Consider the following 20,911-nt stretch of genomic DNA (forward strand, 5'->3'; position numbering starts at 1 on the left):
TCAAAATAGAATGGGGCTTACATAAAGATAGATATATAAACAGAATAGAGAGCCCAGAAATGAACCCTTTTACAATATGATTAAATGACCTTCAATGAGGGTACCAAGACCATTCCATGGGGGATATGATAGTCTTTACAACATATGATGCTGGAAAAACTATTTATCAACATGCAAAAGAAACTTTGTCTTAAAACATATGTAAAAATTTACTCAAAATGGATTAAAGATCTAAATATAAGACCCCAAATTGTAAAAGTAGGAGAAAATGTGGAGGAAAAACCTTGACATGAATTTTGGCAATGATTTTCTTGGATGTGACACAAAACACACAGACAATAGAAGTTAAAGGAGACAAATGGGACTACATCAAACTTAGAAACTTTTGCCTAGCAAAAAAAAAAAAAGAAAAAAGAAAAAAAACCAGGATGCATCACAATGCCTAATCTGAAATTATACTACAGAGCTTTAGTAACAAAAACAGCATGGTATTGGTATCAAAATAGACATGGAGACCAAGGAAACAGAATCAAAGACACAGAGGAAAATCCACATACCAACATCCATCTGATATTTGGAGAAAAGCCTGGCTTTTTTTTTAACAAATGGTGCTGAGAAAATTGGATAGCTAAATGCAGAAAAATGAAACTAGATCCCTATCTCTTACCCTGCACAAAACTCAAATCAAAATGGATCAAAGACTTAGGAAGTAGACCAGAAACTTTACACATTGCTAGAAGAAAACATAGGGTCAGCAGTCCTTCATACATGGCACCAAATTCCTTAACAAGATTCTCAAAGTGCAAGAAGTAAAACCAAGAATTGATAAGTGGAATGCCATCAATGTAAAAAACTTCTTCAGAATGAAGGAAACTATTAAGAGCAATGAAGAGAGAGCCTACAGAATGGGACAAAGTCTTGACCAGCTATTTTTCTAATAGAAAATTAATAATCAGAATATACAAAAAAATTAAAAAAACTTACTACCAAAAAGCAAACACCCCAATAAATAAATGGGCAAAAGAACCAAACAGAAAAAATGGCCAACAAATATATGATAAAATGTTCAACATCTGTAGCAATCAGGGAAATGCAAATGAAAACTACACTAAGGACTGGGGCTGTAGTTCAGTGGTAGAGTGCTTGTCTATAATGTGTGAGGCACTGGGTTCAATTATCAGCATCTCACATTAATAAAGAAAAATAAAATAAATTTATTTTTTTACATCATAATCATATCATACATTTATATATGATATATATTTATATATAAATATATACTTATATATAAGTATATTTACATACACTAATATATTTATATATAATTATAAATTCATGCATAAATATTTTATATATTTACATATACCATGATTTTATATTTAATATAAATGTAAATTTGATACTTATATTTAAATGTAATATAAATATAATTTACATTTATATAAATTTAATTTACATTTATATATACATATGCATCTATAAATATATAATATACATTATGTATTTATAAATATAAAAATATTTTATATAATTATATTTATTAAAATACTTAAATACATAAACATATTTACATAAATATATATCTATGTGTCATATATATTTATATATTATTATATAAAATAAATAACATGATATATTTACAATATTAAGTATATATAATTATATATATATATATATATACACACACACACACACACATAGCCAATAAGTACATGAAAAGATGCTCACCATCATTAGTAATTAGAGAAATGAAAGTAAAAACACATTGAAACACTGCTTCAAACCTACAAAGATGACTATAACCAAAAATTTGGAAAATAGTAAGTATTGACTAGGATGTGAAGGGAATTGGGATTTTCTTTTTTTTTTCCATGTGCTATCTCTCTGACCTATCTCCTTTCACTTCATTAAAGATTTTCAATGAAATTGGTAAACACTATACATTTGTGGAAAGAGAACTAAATTGAGTATCCACAGGGGATTGACTCCAGGTCTTCTTTTCATACATCATTGGTGGAAACATAAAATCATGTATCTTCTATGGGAAAACAATGCAACCATTCCTCTCAGAAATTTTTAGGTAGAGCCAAGTTTATTCTAAAATTTATATTAAAAGGCACAGGTCCTCAGATAGCTAAAACAATATTCAAATGTGAGAGTAAAATTGGGTGAATTACTCTGATAGTAATGCCTGAAAGATACATAAGTACACTGAAAATATAGATAAGCAGATATTTATAGCAGCTTTATTCATAATAGCCAAATATTAAATGCAATCCAGGTGTCCTTCAATGGATCAATAGTGAAACAAATCATGCTACATAAATACCATGAATCCCACTCAGCAATAAAAAGTAAACCCAAACTTGATACACACAACAACTTATATGAATCTCTAGGGTGTTGAGTGAAAAGCTACTTATAACTATGTATTCCTTAGTATTTATCCAAAATAACTAAAACAGCATACTGTAGTGATATAGCCACTTCAATATTTATAGCAGCAGAACTCAGAATAGCCAAATTACAGAATCAACCCAGATGCCTGTCAATAGATGCATGGATCAAGAAAATGAGGTACATACACATAATGGATATTTACTCAGGCATAAAGAAGAATGAAATTATGTTATTTCCTCACAAGTGGATAGAAAAGGAGAAAATCATGCCAAGTGAAATAAGCCAAAGTCAAGAGTTAACTAGTTTCTCTCATATATGGAAGCTAGAGCAAAATAAGGAAAAGAAGGAAGTGGGGGAAAGGATTAGATATCAAAAAGATACAGGGAAGTCTATTGGAATGAAAGAGGAAAAGCAAAGGGAAGAAGGATGAGAAAGGGGAAGAAACATGGATGATTTAACAAAATTCTGTTATATATGTATATAAATGTACCAAAGGAAATTTCATTTTTATGGATATGTAGAAAGTACCAGTCAAAAACAAAGAAGATAAAATAAGGTCAGTTCAGTAGAGGAGGGAGAAAAGGGGAGGAAAAAGTAGAATGAAATCCTTGTATGTATAATTGTGTCAAAAAGAACCCAAATACTGTGTATAATTATAATTCTCTAATTTAAAAAAAAACTAATGACAAAACATTTGAAATTTATTTATGATGGTTCCATTTATATATTTTAAAATAATAGAAATGGAGAATAAATTAGACATTTCCAGAGATTAGGGACCAAGGTGGGAGTAGTAGGAAGGAAGTGGATGTGGCTATTAAATCTAGTATGATATATCCTTATTGGGATAGAACTAATCTGTATATTGTCTTTGGTTTTACACATAAAGAAACTACACATGATAAAATATGTAGGAATAAATAAGTATGTGCACACATTCATACCCACAAATAAGTACAAGTTAACCTAGGAAGACTTGAATAAAATGTGTGGATTGTATCTAAGCCAATATCAAACTTATAATATCATACTGTAGCACTGCAAGAGTGGTAAAGTGTCATGGGATTCCTATTAGTTTTACAATCTCACTTGAATCTATAATTATCTCAAAAACATACTGCAATCTTGCAAATTATTTTTTCAAGAATAATATCTTATTCTGTCAACTGTAGTATTACAACAGCTTATTTATTGATGGCTAATCAACCTTGCATAAGGTCTCTGATAATGAATGCTATAGGCCACTGGCTCAAACTGATATTCCTGTTTTTCAGAGTCTCTGATCAATCTGGGACACCAACACATTTGAAAGGAGCCATCAGGCCTCCTGTGAGCTCCTGGACACCATCAATATTCAAGAAGTCTGCATGACCACCCATCTCATGAGTGTGGTAGACTAGACAGATACAAGCTTGAAATACTTGAAGTAGCTATTTTCCCTGAGAAACAATGACATGGAGGATAGGATAAGTTGATTGAGAGCCCTAAGAAGGCTATAACCATATTCTCTGAGGCCCAAAACATAAGCAGAAGATAAAATTAGACCTCTGGGATAGATTGTAGATGAAGATCTGAGATTATCAGAAAGAAGGACTAAATTAGTTGCCCAGCAAGGAATGATATGTGCTGCTTCTTGTATAGAGAGTCAAGTCAAAGCCATCAAATATCTCAGAAATGTAGGACTTTGCTTTCAATGTGCCGATTCTAAAACTGAATAAGCATGGGAAGCAGAGCAACTAGAGCTTTATCCCATCAAATCTCTGGTCCCCTTGTTATTATCTAGGTGTGCTAGGTTCATTGTCTCTGTTCAGAAAAGAATTGAAGAACAGGACACAGAGATAACAAGAAGAAGTAGGTTTATTGCAAAGGTGACAGAGATACAGAGAATAGACCTCTATGAAGAGAAGTGGCCCCAGAATTGGGAATCTGATAGGGAGTTTTGGCCTGTTTCTTTTTAAGATCTCTGGAATTTCCTCCTTTCCTTATCTCCTCCTCTGTCAACTTTCTCCTCACTATTATTGATTGGTGCCTCCTCTATCCATGCATCTGTTTTAGTTTTTCTACTGGATTCCCCACTTAGGAGCACGAGTATGGAAGTGTCTGACTGGGTCCCCCACTTGTGTCTATGTGCACTTTCGTCAAGCAGAAAGTTGACCTCATCAGAAGACTCTTTCCATTATCCTTTGTTCTGGCTCTGCCTGAAACCACCTCACTTGCCATCGTGTCCTGATTGCTTAAGCCCCTCTACATCTCCTACACCCTCTGTAGATTTTATTTTTTCTTGACTGGAATTTTCTTTGGTGATTAATTATAAAGGGAAATAGAAGTACTTATTTATTGATGGCTAATCAACCTTGCATAAGGTCTCTGACAATGAACAGCTATGGGCCACTGGCTCAAACTGATATTCCTGTTTCATGTCTTGGGGTCAGTGCTCTGTATAGAGTACAATCTATTTGCAGGAAAATTCATGTTATAATTGTTTTTTATGGGATGTAGAAACACAGAACCCTGAAATACCTCTGAACTCCTTTGGGAGATTGACATGAATACAAAATAACCATAGGCATCCAGGGTACCTTTTAGTTATGGCATTTTTTGCATATGTGAAATAAAATTTTTTCCATGCCTATTTTTCCTATATTGTTTTGTTTGTATTAGAAATTGAACTGTGGAATGCTTTACCACTGAGTACATCCCCAGTCCTTTTTAATTTTTTTTTTTTTATTTTGAGACAGTTTTGCTAAATTGCCTAGTCTGGCCTGGAACTTGCTATTATCCTGCCTCAACCTCCCAAATTACAGGGATTATATCTCAAGTAAAGGCCATCCTGTGAGGTTAAATATTCTAATCAATTCCTTTGCCATAGAGGGGTGAGAAAATGAAAGTGAGGATGGACCCAATGACAGCTACAGAAAAATTCAGATTCAAGAACCAAAAGCATACAGCTAATTTGAAAGTCATGGGCCAAGCCAATAGCCTTGGTGTCCTTCCAATACTTGTACAATATAGATTCCAACAATTAGCCCCAACACTTTTTAATGTCTATTCAGGATGTGATCAATGCCTTTATCCAGAATCCATAAGTCCCCAAACTAGTATACCCAAGAGGAAAAGCCTTCCACTAGTTTCCCCACTTGCAACACAGGAATTCCATCTTCTCTCATTTAAACATACCTTTACTCCTTTTTAATGAGATACTTTACTCTTTATAGTACTTTAATAAAAACACAGATGAAACTTTTTGTACACCTATAGAATTACACCTGATAGAATATTAACTCTTAGTAACTGTGCTTTTAGGTTAAGACCCATAAATAAGCAATCTTAGACCTCTTTTTTAAAAATTGCCAATTTATAAAAACACATTTAATAGACCCAAGTATATGTTACCTTACGGAATTCAAGAAATCAAGAGTACTTGAATTTATATTTAATTGATGTTTTAGAATTTTAACTTTGCAAATTAATCAGATGTCTTCTCTAACAACCACATTTAAGAAAATTAATCCCATTTATGTTAAAACTATTTTACCCATTTCTAATTTAGGTTACCCATGAAAACCAAAGTATCAAAAAAGTATAGTTAACACTTTAAGTCAGTTATTCCTGCCAAAGAAAAACCACTTTAAACGTTTTATAGAAACTGACACAGTAATTGGCTGGCTGTAACAGTGGTCTACCTCATGCTTTGAATATAGCTATTGCTGCTCTGCCACTGAGTTGGGTTTTTTTGTTTGTTGGTTGGTTTGTTTTTTTACTGGGGATTAAAGCCAGGGGCACTTAACCAGTGAGCCACAACCCCAGCCCTTCTTTTATATTTTATTTAGAGACAGGGTCTCACTGAGTTGCTTAGGGGCCTCACTAAATTGCTGAAGCTGGCTTTGAACTTACAATCCTCTTCTTCAGTCTCCTGAGCTGCTGCAGCAAAGCTGAGACTTATTTTTAAATGGACATGGTTTTCTTTTCCTCTTCTCCATATACTCCTTCCTAACCTGAGGGCAAGGAACAGGAACACCTTTTCCTCATTTTAGGTTGAATTATCTGTCTCTGAATACACACTCACTAAGCAATTATAATTTAAGGGATAGTGCCAGATGATCTAAGAAATATCCATTTCCCAAATTAACAAGGGAATCACAGTCCCCTCACAGAGAACACCTGTAAGGAAGCCTTTTAATAGCTTCTTTAAAAATTCTTTGTTGTCCCTGATTGGCAGAATCACAGCCTCTGGGACAGTATCTCCTGTGCCCCTCTCCCACCAGCAAAGCAAAAAACCCTTTTCCTCTATCTCAAATGCGTGTCCCTGCCATTGAATTGGTATTGGGGAAAAATCCAAACTTTCAGTAACCTGGTCACCTAGAAAAACATGGGGGTCAGTAATTTCAAATGCATCTTTATACTTATCAATTTAAATTGACCCCTTTTTTAAAAGTTTTTTTTTGTCTTTTTTTCTTTTTTTATGGAACATTTCATGAATTGTGGGTCATCCTTGTGCAGAGGCTATGCTAAACTTCTCTGTATCATTCTAATTTTAGTATATGTGCTGCCAAATCAAGTACTTTGTTGAAGTTTTATTTAAGTCACATGAACTGAAAGGCATTTAGATCCATTCATTAAATTTATGAGTACTCTTATCTATAAGCCAATTTTGATACCATGTACATGACATAGACACAAACACATATATAGACACAACATATAATACACAGATTAAAATAGAGCTTTGTCGGTTGCTGTGGTACACACCTGTTATCCTAGAGTCTCAGGAGGCTGAGGCAGGAGGACGTGAGTCCAAACCAGCCTTAGCAACTTAGCGAGTCCCTAAGCAACTTAGCAAGACCCTGTCTCAAAATAAAATATATTAAAAAGGACTGGGGATGTGGCTCAGTGGTTAAGCACTCCTGGCTTCAATCCCCAGTATATAAAAAATAAAAATAAAATAGAGCCTGTCACATATTTTCACAGTATGACCCAGATATGAAAAGGGCTCAAAGGAAAAAAAAATATTTGTTCATATGAGTATTGTTCGTTGTTCTTCCCTGTCCATAGGCCTAAAATTTTTATTCCCCATTTTTTTCTTGTATGTTCATATAATTAAAATGTATCGTTTGTACTCAACCTACCCACCCCCACTTTATTGGAAGTTTCTTGTATATTCTGGACCCCTATATGCTCAATCTCACTAGCTGTTTCTTACATACCCCCCACCCCATTTTCTTGGATGTGATCTTGTGTTTCTGAATACAGTCTCAACTGTCTCTTTTTAGTGTTTTTTTGCACTCAAGTCTTAGTCACACTCATATATTTTCTGGGATGTCCTGACAACCAAGGGAGTTCTTCTCTTCCAAGTTCGAGAATAGATTTTCCTACCTTGTTCCATGCCCAATGTTACCAAATCAATGCAGTAATTGACTGGGTCCTCTCCCTGAATTGCCTATCCACATCTGATCCACTTCAGATTTTGGGTGATCTGTGGGCCTCAGGGTGGCCTCTGTTCTGAGGCAACCGCAACGAAACAGTGGGATTCTTTTCCTCTGAGGAGGAGAATTCCCCACAATCCCTAGGCAATATATGGAGCCTCATGGCAGCTGCCAAAATTGTTAGAAATACTGAGGTGCTGCAAAAAATAAAACCCTGTTCAAAAGTGTGTGGGCAAGGCAAACTTTTACTTCTGCCAGAAAGTCTTGCAACTGGAACCTGATTAGCAAGTGCATCTGACCGGGCAGTCCTCCCATTGATATCACTAGGGTAGCACAGTCCTTCACCCCTGTTGGAGGAGTTTGGGGCTATAATCTATGCAATTGGCTAATTTTTAAATTGAGGCTGGCAAAAGGATGGGCTATAATTAAAATGGCTAAATTGGGATCCAATTAAGTCTACCTAATATATTCTGAAAATGGACCCCCGGACTTTGTAAAAAATTCTTACATCAGTATGGAAGCTTCCACTACATGCTGTCCTTCTCACTCCAGGGAACTGGGGAAGAATGGAGGGCAGTATGTTACTAGGCCCTAAAGAAGGGAAAAAGGATATGCAAAGAGATTAACTTTGGAGAAAAAGTTAAAGAGGCTCAGCACAGAGGATGGTGTGCTAGGTGAGGCTGGGCCTTCTCAGGCCTCTTGTTGAAAAGCTGGGAACTCCCATAGCTCATAGAACTCACCTCTGTGCCCATATGAGTGGTGCAGGAGAGTATGTGAGGACATGTTTTGAACAGAAGCCCCAACCTTCCCAAGCACCTGTCTATCTGTCAGTTCTTCCAGGATTTCCCTGTGGCTGGCCACCCCCTCTAGCTGGGATCACTCCCAGAAAGGCACTGGTAAGATAACACGTCCCCAGGAGGCGGCGTGGAGGGTAACCTAAAATTAGCCCCTTGAAGCAAGTCAGCCTTGGGACCAACTACTAACCTTTCTGCCAGGGTGTTAACAGTGGAAACAAAGGGCCCCTTCTGCTCTAGCCCAGGGCAGTAGGGGCTCCCCATGTAGGGTCCACCAGGGCCCAAGTGTATCGAAGAGGCACAGAGGAAGCAACACAGTTCAGTGTGGCCTCAGGCCGAAGTCTTGTGAGTACCCACAGCCTAAGACCCATGTCTGTGAGCCTGCCATTTCTAGAGTCTGGGACCTGGGAGTGCTTAGGAGGTCTGTAGGCAAAAGCCTTCATAAGGGAGGAAGAATACCATGGCAGCTTTCTGCCTTGTCTGTCCCAAGAAGGTGTGTCTGCTCAGGCTCTTGTGTCTACACGGACCTACTTTCATATGGGCATTTGCTGTTACATACTACAGAGAGGGTGAAGGTTTTTGTCCTTGTATGGTGTTTGCAAGTCTGTATGTATGTGGGTCTGTGCAGTTTAGTGGGCTTAAAGGCATAAGGACAGAGCTTATCAGGGTGGGTGGAGGAAGGTAAAACTTAAAAATAGTCTACTAATGCTTGGAGAAGTGTGCTAGGTCCTATAGAAATAAAACTCTCTCCTGTAAGAGTTTTTACATGGATTTACAGATCCTGAGAGGGCCTTAGATAAAATATAAAGGGTTCAGAGACTTGAAAGGGCAAACAATTACCTTTTGCCTCCTAACACAGTAACCTCTAACTGAAATTTACCATTTCTTTCAAGGACAAACACAGGCAGTAAATGCCTGTAGTATTACCAGTTCCTGTAACTTGGTCACCAGAAGAAATCACAGACATTTTATATCATATTACAGTGTGGCAGAGATCTTGAAATGTCATTTACGCACACTGCCGCTTAGAAATTATTAGATCTCATTATATAATGTGTTAATAAATAACATCTATTACTATGTCATGAAGTTTTTAAAATATTTTATGGCAGCATTTTAATGCATTTGATTTCATTTAACCCTATATATTTTATTTTTATTCACAAAAAAACATAGTTAAAGGAGTCGACAGACTTCACCTGGGCCAATTTAACAAAAAAGGTTCAAAACTCCTGCATGCAAACCCAAAAGTATACAGTAGGCACATTATAACTCTTTGATTAATAAACCAGAATAGGGTGAGGTCAGGCAATATTAGCTGGATTTTCTTGTCTACATCTAATGCAGATAGTTATGATAGTGCCATTATAAAGGCAGCTAGCTTGATTTCCCTCTAGGAGTTCATTATATGGGCTCTGCTGTGGACTCATGTTACATTCTAGGTGAATGCATCATCATTTCTTCCACTGTACCCTGCTCTTTTCATCTCCCCAGACCCAAATCCCTAAAATAAAATAATAAAAAGGGATTCCCAACTGGTTATCAGAAGAAACAAATCATAAAGGAAACTTCCAGTACCAAAGTCTCTGGAATTCAACATGACACTCAAAATCTGAGGATACTGGGAACTGCAATGCAACTTTGCTTGAAGAAGGGGGAGGAGTCTTATTTGCATTTCATATTGCAATATAAAGAACAGGTTGGGAAGCAGGAAGACCTGAATTATATTTCTGGCTCTGGTATTGCCTTAATATAAGTTACCTAGGAAATCTCTTTCCTTCTCCAGCCATAGTTTCTAACCACTCACAAAACAGGGATAATGTTACCTATCCCACCCCATAAAATAGCTTTGAACAGCACAAGATTATAGGTGTGTTCTGGATTTTTTTTTTAAATGAGACAACAGTAACAGCTGTGTGACCTTGTGAATGTCCCTGCTCCCCTCTGAACCTTGATTTTTCCATCTCTCAATTGAAGAAATAAAATTAAATTGCCTACAAGGTTTATTACAACTCTGAGGAAGAACATTAAGTAGGGAGCAATAGCCATAGAAACTGAAGACCTAAGTAAAAATCATAATCATAGTAAAAACAGTGGTTGAGAACTATGTTCAGATACTATTCTAAGCAATTATTTTGTATTAACTCATTCAATTCTAACAGCACTTGAAAAAGGTACTGTTATCCTCCCTTAAGAGATGAAGAAATGGGAACTTCTAGAGTAAATGATCTTCCCTAGGTCATACAGTTACTAAGTGGTAGAGCTGTGATAGAAGCAGGAAAGCAGAGGTTTGCACTATCCCATATGGTTCCCCATGTACCCTGGGAACAAAACAGACCTATACAGCAATTACAATACAATATAATGACTGATACAGTGCTATAAGAACACACTCAGTAGGAAATAACTCAGCAGAAGAAAATGTATGTGGCAGAAAGAAGCACATTGTATATGGAGAACCATCCTTTTCTTCCCTTATCACTGGATTCCAGATTATAAATAGAAGAGTAGTAAGAAGTGAGGCTGAAGAGTTTGGCCGAGATCTATGAGTGTGGCCAAGTCTTTTGGGCTATACCCTTAAAAAGTGGGCATCATTGAGGGATTTAAAACAGAGGATTGGTATAGGCCAGATTTGCATTTTTAAATTATTGTGTTAGCCACAATGTTGAGAAAAATGGAAACTACCTAGAAGACTACATAACTATTGTGACAAAAGATGGTAGGGGCCTAGATAAAGCCTCCCACTGAAGATGGATATGGGATGGATGGATAGAGGTCTATAGGAGATAAAATCCAAAAGACTGAATGGGATTGAATGTGAGTGGGGCAAAGAGGTAAGAAGACTTGGATGGGTTTTGGGGTTATATATTTTGGTGATTGGGTACATGGTGAGGAACTGACATGTGGATTAAGTTTGGTGGTGGTGGTGGTGGTGGTGGTGGTGGTATACTTCTGAACTTGAAGTCCCTGTAGAAATTCTGTGGATTCATTCCTGGAGATGAAGAGTTTCAAGGTGGGATTGGGGAGTGGCTTGGAGTGATGGGTTTAAATCATCATTGTAAAGATAAGTGCTAAAGCTCTGGGGACTAGAAATCAGGTGATGGAAGGCAGAATGAGAGGGTGCTAGCCAGAAAAATGTGGGTTGAGTTGGTGGGAAGAAGTGGTCAGTAGAACAGAAGTCCCAGAAAATGTCAGAAAGATCTGAGAAACATGCATTGAATTTAGCCATACAGATGGCCTTTTAAATAGCTTTCTCCATATGTGATCAATGTAGGTAGAGCCAGACTGCAGAGAATAGAGAAGTGAATAGGGAGTAGGAAAGTAGTCAGTAAATAACTGGATACTAGTTATCCGTAAAGAAGGGAGAAATGTAGAGAAAGGTAGCTACAGAAGTCAAAGATCTATAGAAGTTTTGGAGGTTTGTTTCCTAAGATAGATGAGGGGGAGAAGTCAGAGAAAGGAGATTGAAGGTGCAGAGAAAAGAAGGTCACTTTTGAAGATCTAATATATGGGCAGTTCTCTTTATTCTAAAAGCTCCAGGAAGCATGTACTATTGTTACTATCCTATAGATAAGGAAAATGATACACAAAGAAGCGAAGAGACTTGCCAAAGTTTACACATTAGGAGCCAGGGATACTAAGCTACAAGCCTAATTCCACCTGAACACAGTCTTATTCCCATTTTACCCAGAGAGTGAATAATCAGACTATATATGGAGTTGATACAGCCAGGTGGGGATGGGCCTAAAGTTGAGAGTGACCCCACCCACCCACCTCACAATTTTCTTTCTATGAGGTGGGTACTTGAGGTCTCCAGTTAACAAAGAGGGGTGGAGTGGAGAGTGAATAAAAGGAGATGTGAGGCCCTGAGACCCCGGCTGCAGGGTATGGGAGAGTAGGGAGATTTGAGCTCTGAAAAATCTACCAGCTCACCCTGATGACATTACAAACTGAGGTGAGTAAACATGAATTTGGAGAATTAGGAATAGGACTGGTAAATCAGGGGTTAAAATGAGTACATCATTGGGTCATGAGTGAACTTGGGGGTCTGAGGACTATAAGGGGAGAAGAGTTGAGGGTTGTGTCAAGGCTCCAGGCTGGATTTGGCAGAAAGGATAGGTAAAGGCTTTAGTCAGAAAGATGGAGATGCAGTGTGTTCTGAGGAAGTGTTGGCAATCAAAGGGACTCCTTGATTGCAGTGGTTCTGGTAAAATAAACTAGATGTATCAGAGAGAACCTGATCTGGAAACTTCAACTGCCATTTCTTTCCTTTATTTTACTTGAAGTGTGTTTATTGTAATGCCACCCCTTCATTTAATCAGTAAATATCATTCAACCTTCATTTTCTGGGCATCTCTACTTGGGAAGCATGGGACCTGAGTCTGAGAAGAAGTTACAGAAATCTTGGGAGAGGGAGATTTGGTCAGATATGAGTAGTTGTGAAGAAAGTGAACTTCCTCTAAAAGGTCAAAAGGCGGAGCTGAGGGTCTGCTTCAGGAGACTGATGTTAGAATGCTCAGGAATGACACAACAAAGCACTGCTGTATTGGCCTAGCAACTGCCAGGTCTGGCGCAGGGCTCTGCAGATAACTAACTTCATTAATCCACATATTCTGATCTGAGGAAGATGCATCTACCAAATTCTCAGCCATTACATAGGCCCTACTGGCAGTGGAGGAATAAAAGATGGACACAGGGTCCTCACCCAGGAGCTTATACACTGATAGAGCACAAGTGAGTGAAAGTGTGGTATACAAATTCATAGGTGGAGTCCAGTTGTCATCTTTTGGAATCCCTGAGTAGGAAGAGGTCAGGGAAGGCTTCCCAGAAGTAGGAGTTTGAGGGGCAGTCAGAAAAATTATATGCAAAGGAACCAAGCTCTGAAATGCCCTGACCTGTTTTGAAAACTATTCCTGGGGCCTAAAATAAGACAATAGCAGTAGGAGTGAGAAACAGGAGACCCTGACCATAAAAGACAGGGAGCAAGAGGTTAGAGTGGAGATTGGCATTCCCAGTTTTTCATAAGTACCCTCAGTTTCTCCCCCCTTTTTTACCCACAGATCTGGCATATCTTCCTCCTCATAATGAAAGTAGTCCTGTTACAATCAGCCAAAATGAACCTCATGGATATCACCAAGATCTTCTCCCTCCTGCAGCCCGAAAAAGAGGAGGAGGACACAAACACTGGGGAAAAACAGGCTCTCAATCAAGCAGTGTATGACAACGACTCACATACCTTGGATCAGCTTCTACGCCAGGAGCGTTACAAACGTTTCATCAACAGCAGGAGTGGCTGGGGTGTTCCTGGGACACCCTTGCGCTTAGCTGCTTCTTATGGACACTTGAGCTGTGTGCAGGTCCTCCTGGCACATGGCGCTGATGTTGACAGTTTGGACGTCAAGGCACAGACACCACTTTTCACTGCCGTCAGTCATGGCCATCTGGACTGTGTGCGTGTGCTTTTAGAAGCTGGTGCATGTCCTGGAGGTAGCATCTACAACAATTGTTCTCCTGTGCTCACAGCTGCCCGTGATGGTGCTATTGCCATCCTGCAAGAGCTCCTAGGCCATGGTGCAGAGCCCAATGTCAAGGCTAAGCTACCAGTGTGGGCATCAAATATAGCTTCATGTTCTGGCCCTCTCTATTTGGCTGCAGTCTATGGACACCTGGACTGTTTCCGCCTGCTTTTGCTCTATGGGGCAGATCCTGATTACAACTGCACTGACAAGGGCCTACTAGCTCGTGTTCCACGACCCCGCACCCTCCTTGATATCTGCTTTCACCATAATTGTGCGCCAGAGTATATCCAGCTATTAATTGATTTTGGTGCTAATGTCTACCTTCCATCTCTCCCTCCGGACCAGACCTCTCATGATGATAAACGTGTTACATTGCTGATACAGGCCCGAGGTGAGTAGTGAGCAGGCCAGCCCCCATAGACCCCTAGCTTGTAGGTCCCAGGGCCCCAAATCACTCTTCAAACCAGTCCTCTGGGATGAATTGGAAAAAAAACTCCATTTTCCTCCTTTTCCTAGGGCCCAGTGGAGAAGAGGTTACTGATTCAATGTTATGGAAAGGGTCACTAAGATGAAGTGGTGGGGGGAACCTCATACTAAATTTCTGGTGATGGCTCTGCAATGGCTTTTTTCTGAGCCTGAGCAGGGCCTCTAGGCTTCAGTGCGTTTCCACTGATACCATATATTGGGGGTGGGAAAGGGGACATTTCTTATAAGGGAGAAGATGTTAAAGCTCGAACAGCCAGGGAAGGGAGATGTAGCTTGCCCAGGAGAATTACACTGAGAATTGCTTCTCATGTCCTGTTTCTCCTTGCTGTAGCCACTCCACGGTCACTCCTATCCCAGGCCCGTTTAGTTATCCGCAGAGCCCTGCGCCAGACCTGCCAGCCACAAGCCATCGACCAGCTGGATATTCCCCCCGTGTTGATTAGCTACCTCAAACACCAAACATGATCTTGCAATGTTTCCAGGAACCCATGATGCCTCCAAAAACCACCTAAGGACTCAGGTAGCTGTAGGGCACAACAACCCACTCAACTGGAACTGTCCTCCCACATTATCCTCCATGATTAAATCCTCAGCAAAAAGTCTTGGTGGCTACTATGTCTGACATGTATGTGGGGGAGGGTTGAAGAAAGGGGTCTGATTGGCCATGGGATAGAATGGTACTGGTCTGATATTTGCCAGGCAGAAGAGTCTTGGCCACTGAAAATCCAAAAGACAAAACTAAACCAATGGCTGTGCCTACCCAACCAAAGCCCTCTAAGAGTTTGGAGCTTTGTTGCCCTAGATGAAAGGTCCTGAAGAATCCAAGTGGGTGGAAGGGTAACATCATCAGCTCACCCAGTCCTGTGGCTCACTTCACTTCTCTGGATGCTACGAGGCAAGTTTTCAGGGGTTGTTCACCAGTCTCTTAATACTTTCAAGCAAATGACCAAGGTGCCTCCCATTTAGTCACCTTGAATTATAAGTTGCATTTCCACTAGTCCACTTTAGAGTCAGGATCAACTGAGAAGCCAGGCATGGTGGCACATGCCTGTAATCCCAGCAACTTGGGAGGCTGAGACAGGGGGATCACTAGTTCAAAGCTGGCCTCAGCAACTTAGCAAGGCCCTAAGCAACTTAGTGAGACCCTGTCTCTAAATAAAGTAGAAAAAAAAGGATTGGGTTGTGGCTTAGGGCTTAAGCACCCCTGGATTCAATTCCCAGTACCCCCACCCAAAATCAACTGGAAAAACAAACAACCAAATATTTATGACAGAGAATCAGAGATTTAAAAGCAGAAGATAAATAGGTCACATAGCTGATAGGCAGGATAAAAAATTAACTCAGAGATTAGTGACAGCAGAAAGCTAATATCACCCCTAGACTTGAGCAGTATTTCCAGAGGACAGGGGCAAGGATCACCTTGTAGAAAGTGTCACAGGTATGTCCATGAAAGCTAGATCCATAGAGAAAACAGGCTGAGCACAGCAGAGGAAAAGAAGAAATACTCTCTCTTTTTCTTCATTCTTGCCCTCTAGTATGTCTCTTTCCCTGGAGAAAATGGAAATCAATTAATTTAAGTTCCTGGGAAACAACTTCAGAGGTCAGTCCCCTTGAGGTACAAGGCAGAGCAGTGAGAAATAAAGAATGGAAACACAGTGGGAGGAGGTGTGTGACCTGAGCTGGGAGCTGGATTCACACAGCAGAACTAGAAGTATGCTGATAGCAGAAACCATAGACAAGACATAGCAGAGCTACCACCTGAGGCATAGAAGGCAGAGAATAAGTATACAGGCTTCTCCATTTTTCCTGTCCTCTCATTATTCCTCCTGCTGCTTGAATTAAGCCAAAATTGACTGACTTGGGAGCCTAGGAAATGCAGTGTTCAGACTCCCACTCCCATGATATGGAGATGGGAAGAAGGGCAGGGACAAAGGTAGGCAGGTCCTGGACCAACACAGATGTTCACCCAAATCTAAGCACCTTTATTTTGTTAAACCTTATTGTATTTCCCCTGTAAAACTATGAGTGAGGATGTGGATGAGTAGTGAAATGGACACAGGATGAAGGGGTATATGAGAAGCACCTTAGATGTTTAGAGGTCTTCATGGTAGCTTCCTTGACAGCCCCCTATATTATAGGCCCCTGTCAAGGGGAAAGGGAAACAAGACATGGGACTTAAACTGACTTGTCTCTCCACTCTTCCACCTCTCCCATTCTCACGTACCACTACATCCTGAGAGACTTCAGGAAGTAAGGAAGGAAAATTGGACATGTCCCTGCTCCTGGACCCATTTCATTCTTAAGTACTTTGGAAAGGGCTGGGGTGTGGCTCAGTGGTAAGAGCACTTGCCTAGCACATGTGAAATACTGGGTTAGATACTCAGCACCACATAAAAATAAATAAATAGAATAAAAAGTCATTATGTCCATCTACAACTAAAAATATTTTTAAAAAAGTACTTTGGAGAGTGGTACAATAGTTTGTCTTCAAGGAGTGTGAGAGTTGAAGGACTGTAAACACATAGAGCTTCAGAGTAGGCATCCTACATTTCTTTTTGGGGGGATGGGTACCAGGGATTGAACTCAGAGGCACTCAACCACTGAGCCACACCCCCAGCCCTTTTGTATTTTATTTAGAGACAGGGTCTCACTGAGTTGCTTAACTTCTCGCTTTTGCTAAGGCTGGCTTTGAAGTCATGATTCTCCTGCCTCAGCCATTGGGATTACAGGTGTGCATCACCACACCTGGCAGACATCCTACATTTCAATCTGGGTTCCTGTTGGGTGGTGTGTCCAGGATCCCACTCCTGACCCTGCCCCCTGTCCCAATAGTCAAGGCCTTTGAGCCTTGGTCAAACTCAGCAGCTCAGTCTATAGGCCCTTGGGAAAATACACCCTTCAAATGGGGCCCAGCCAGGGTAGTCTCTTCATGACATGATTGACCCATAAAAGCATGTGGATATTCTAGTTATTTTAAAGGACTTGAATTTGAGAACATTATAGGAGTGTACCAAATACTAGGAAAAGAGGAAGGGTTGAAACAGCCTCTTTTCTACACAAGGGAACTGAGAAACTGATAAAGTTAAATGCCTATGTTATTGGTGGCTCAGCTCTCCCAGACTACTCCCATCTATTCTTCCAGTTGTCTGTTCTGCTAGTAGGCAGAGACAACCCCAAGGTCAGGTACCTTAATTCTTTCCCTTTCTCATGTCTCACCATTCCCATCTAGTCAATGGTCCAGTGTTTGAAATGAATCATCTTAAGTTTTTTTTTTTAAACTTTTTTTTAGTTGTAGATGGACATATCTTTATTTTATTTATTTATTATGTGGTGCTGAAGATTGAACCCAGTGCCTCACATGTGTGAGGCAAGTGCTCTACCACTGAGCTATAACCCTAGCCCACATCTTAAGTTTTGATGATGAATCTTCCAAGGTGATTTTTCCTAGGAAGTATGAAGAGGAAGCAGAAGTGATATTACTATTCCTGGAGTAAACCTTTCCCTTATTTGGCACTGATCCCAAGTGAGAGCTTAGTCTCCCCATTTTCCTAGCTACTCCTACCAGCTTTTAGGAAGACTAAGTCTTAACCAGTTCAGGTGAGTCCTAACCCCTTCCCTCCTTCCTTTTCTCTTTTTTTGTCTCTTCCTTACCTTCCTTTATATTTTTTCCTTCTCTCCATCAGCCTGCCTTCCTCCTTCCTTCCTGATATGGTCTGAATGTTGACATCTGCCTAAATTCAACTGTTAGAATCTAATCCATAGCATGATGCTATTACAGGTTGGACCTTTGGGAAATGATTAAGTTATGAGGGCCTAATTTTCATGCATAGGATTAGTGGCCTTATAAAAGAGGCTCCAGCAAGCTCTCTTAACCTCTTTTGCTATATGAGGACACATAGTTGGCACCAACTAGGATGAATGGGCTCTTATCAAACACAGAATCTGCTGCTGTCTTCATCTTAGGCTTCCCAGCCTCCAAAGCTATCAGCAATACATGTCTGTTGCTTATAAATTACCTCATCTAAAGCATTTTGTTATAGTGAAAAAGTGGACCAAGATAACTCTCCTTTTTCCTCCTGACATTACCATAATCCTGAGTCTTGGCTCTGCTTTGCACATACCATTGATCAGTCTGCACTCTCTTGTAATGGGAAATTTCTTTTATTCAGGAAAATATCTCCCAAATGGCCTATGGAACTCCAGAAATAAGAGATATCTTCTTAACCTGCTAAATTGATTGAAAGCTTGATGGAGGAGGTGGTACTTAATCTTGGTTTTAGATGGTTGAAAGGACTTTATTTATCAGAAAGAAAGAGAAACCATATTAATCGAGGGGAACTCATTGAGTAAAAGCATAAAACTAGAAAAATGCAGAGCAATTTAGGTAACAAGTTCAGTTTGGCTCCAGTTGGGTGTATTTGAACAAGAGCTATTTGCTAGGGACTAGATTGAAGAGGTAGTGAATATCCTTGTAGTTTGGATTAAATATTTTAGCTGTTAGAACGGGACATGTACAATCATAGGAATGACTTACTGACCATATGGAGAACATTTTCTCTGATTCCCATGACAAATCTGGCAACATTCACTTAACTACACTCTTATAGGGACAGAGTAATTTGCCTATAAATTATCTGTGTGTCCATCATTTCATTTACTTCTCAGAAAAACTCTGGTAGGTAGAACATTTTTGCACAGACACAGATGGCACTGGGGATAGTCTAAAGGGGCTGGGGTAAAAGAATGGGCTTATGGCAGAACAAAAGCTCTCTTTTTCCCTTTATAGGATTCAATGGAGCTGTTTATTTCCAAATTATAATGGAGCTTCACTTTCCTCCTAGCCCTGAGGAAAACCTACACCTCCGTGATCAAGTCAATAATCATCTGCTTCATCCTAGTAACCCTGGAGCTCTATCCACCTACAGGCATAGAAGACATTAGCTTCTGGCCACTAGCTTGCTTGATACCTGCTACTTTAGCATTCTCCAAGTAGGCTTCCTTTTCTCAGTAGAAAAACAGTGGCTGGGTGAATGGTACCATGTTGTCCAGTGATACCTCAAATGCCCTGGCCTATAGTTTCTTCACCTCCTTAATTCTTATACTAGCACCCACTCCCTATTTTAGCACACTTGGCTCCACCAGGAAATGCAAGTCCCCTTTTGTAGTCAGAATTTTCTGCTTTTCCAGAAATTACATTCCTGAAACCCAGTGGTTTGACCCCACAGAATCTCCTCTTTCACTCAACAAATATTTGCTAAGTACATACTTCTGTCCTAAGCACTGTATTTCAGACACCACATGAACCCTACTTTCTCTCCATTTACCCCGTCCCTTGCTTTATCCTTGCCTATCTTTTCTTTTTAATTGCATTTTTAAATTTGAAATTTATTTTTAACTGATACACAAAACACAAAAATCCACATATTTATGGGGTACTATGTGATGTTTTAACACATGTATATGTTGCATAATGTTTAAATCAGGTTAAACAAATCTATCTCCTCATTTATTTTGTTTTGTTTTTATGGTACTGAGAATTGAACTCTGAACATCATGCATGCTATGCAAGTGTTCTACCACTGAGGTATGTCACAGCCTCAACTTTTTTTAAAATTTTGAGACAGGGTCTTGCTAAGTTGCTCAGGTCAGCCTGGAATATGTGATCCTCTTGCCTCAACCTCCAGAGTAGCTAGAACTATTGGCATGTGTTACCACGCCCAGCTCACTTATCATATTTTAGTGAAAACATTTAAAATCCACTCTTCTAGCCTTTTGAAATACACAGTACATTATCATTATCTATAGTCATCCTGATATGCAATAAAATACCAGCACTTGCTTCTCCTATCTAACTATAACTTAATACTATTTAATCCCAGCGCTGTAAAAGCCCCAGAATATTGTTTACCAATTCCAAAGAATTCCAACAACTTGGAGTAATCAACTGAGAGGATTTGGACATTTTATTACTTGTGTATTTCTCGGTGACAGCAGGCAGGGACAAAATGGAGGGCAGCACTATGCTGGCAAGTGGTAGGGAATACAGGATAAGTTGTAGGCCTACTGTGCAGATGGATTACTTCAGATATTTTATGAGTACATTCCTTTACTTCACAACCAAGGTCATTTAGCTTTGATCCACACCTAATGATTGGAGATGAGAGAAGTGACCAGTTTCCTTTACCCTTAACCAGGATAATATATACATTCAGGAACAGCAAGCCTTCCTCGACATTGACTGTTGTTAAAACCCAACAAGTACCCATTGGTCAACACTGACTTGTGTTAA

General features: G+C 39.4%; 1 protein-coding gene and 1 non-coding gene across 2 annotated transcripts; one reads left to right on the plus strand and one right to left on the minus strand.

Moving 5' to 3' along the window:
- Positions 1–6,856: 6,856 nt before the first annotated feature.
- LOC143639638 (U6 spliceosomal RNA) lies at positions 6,857–6,962 on the minus strand. Its single transcript, XR_013154781.1, has one exon. It is a non-coding gene; the product is annotated as a U6 spliceosomal RNA (small nuclear RNA).
- Positions 6,963–8,799: 1,837 nt separating this feature from the next.
- On the plus strand, positions 8,800–15,224 carry Asb12 (ankyrin repeat and SOCS box containing 12). The gene is made up of 3 exons (XM_077107406.1): positions 8,800–8,962; positions 13,678–14,527; positions 14,954–15,224. Exons 2-3 carry the CDS (start codon positions 13,702–13,704, stop codon positions 15,085–15,087), a joined length of 960 nt encoding a protein of 319 aa, XP_076963521.1. The 5' UTR covers positions 8,800–8,962; positions 13,678–13,701; the 3' UTR covers positions 15,088–15,224.
- The last annotated feature ends 5,687 nt before the right edge of the window (positions 15,225–20,911 follow it).

The sequence above is a fragment of the Callospermophilus lateralis genome, chromosome X (assembly GCF_048772815.1).
Source record: "Callospermophilus lateralis isolate mCalLat2 chromosome X, mCalLat2.hap1, whole genome shotgun sequence".
Taxonomy (NCBI): Eukaryota; Metazoa; Chordata; class Mammalia; order Rodentia; family Sciuridae; genus Callospermophilus; species Callospermophilus lateralis.

What these genes read in the sequence shown, in the direction of transcription:
- Asb12 (XM_077107406.1), top strand. Translation starts at nt 13,702, where the DNA reads ATGAAAGTAGTCCTGTTACAATCAGCCAAAATGAACCTCATGGATATC. An exon ending in ATTGCTGATACAGGCCCGAG is followed by an intron (nt 14,528 to 14,953) that starts GTGAGTAGTGAG and finishes TCCTTGCTGTAG; the next exon opens with CCACTCCACGGTCACTCCTA.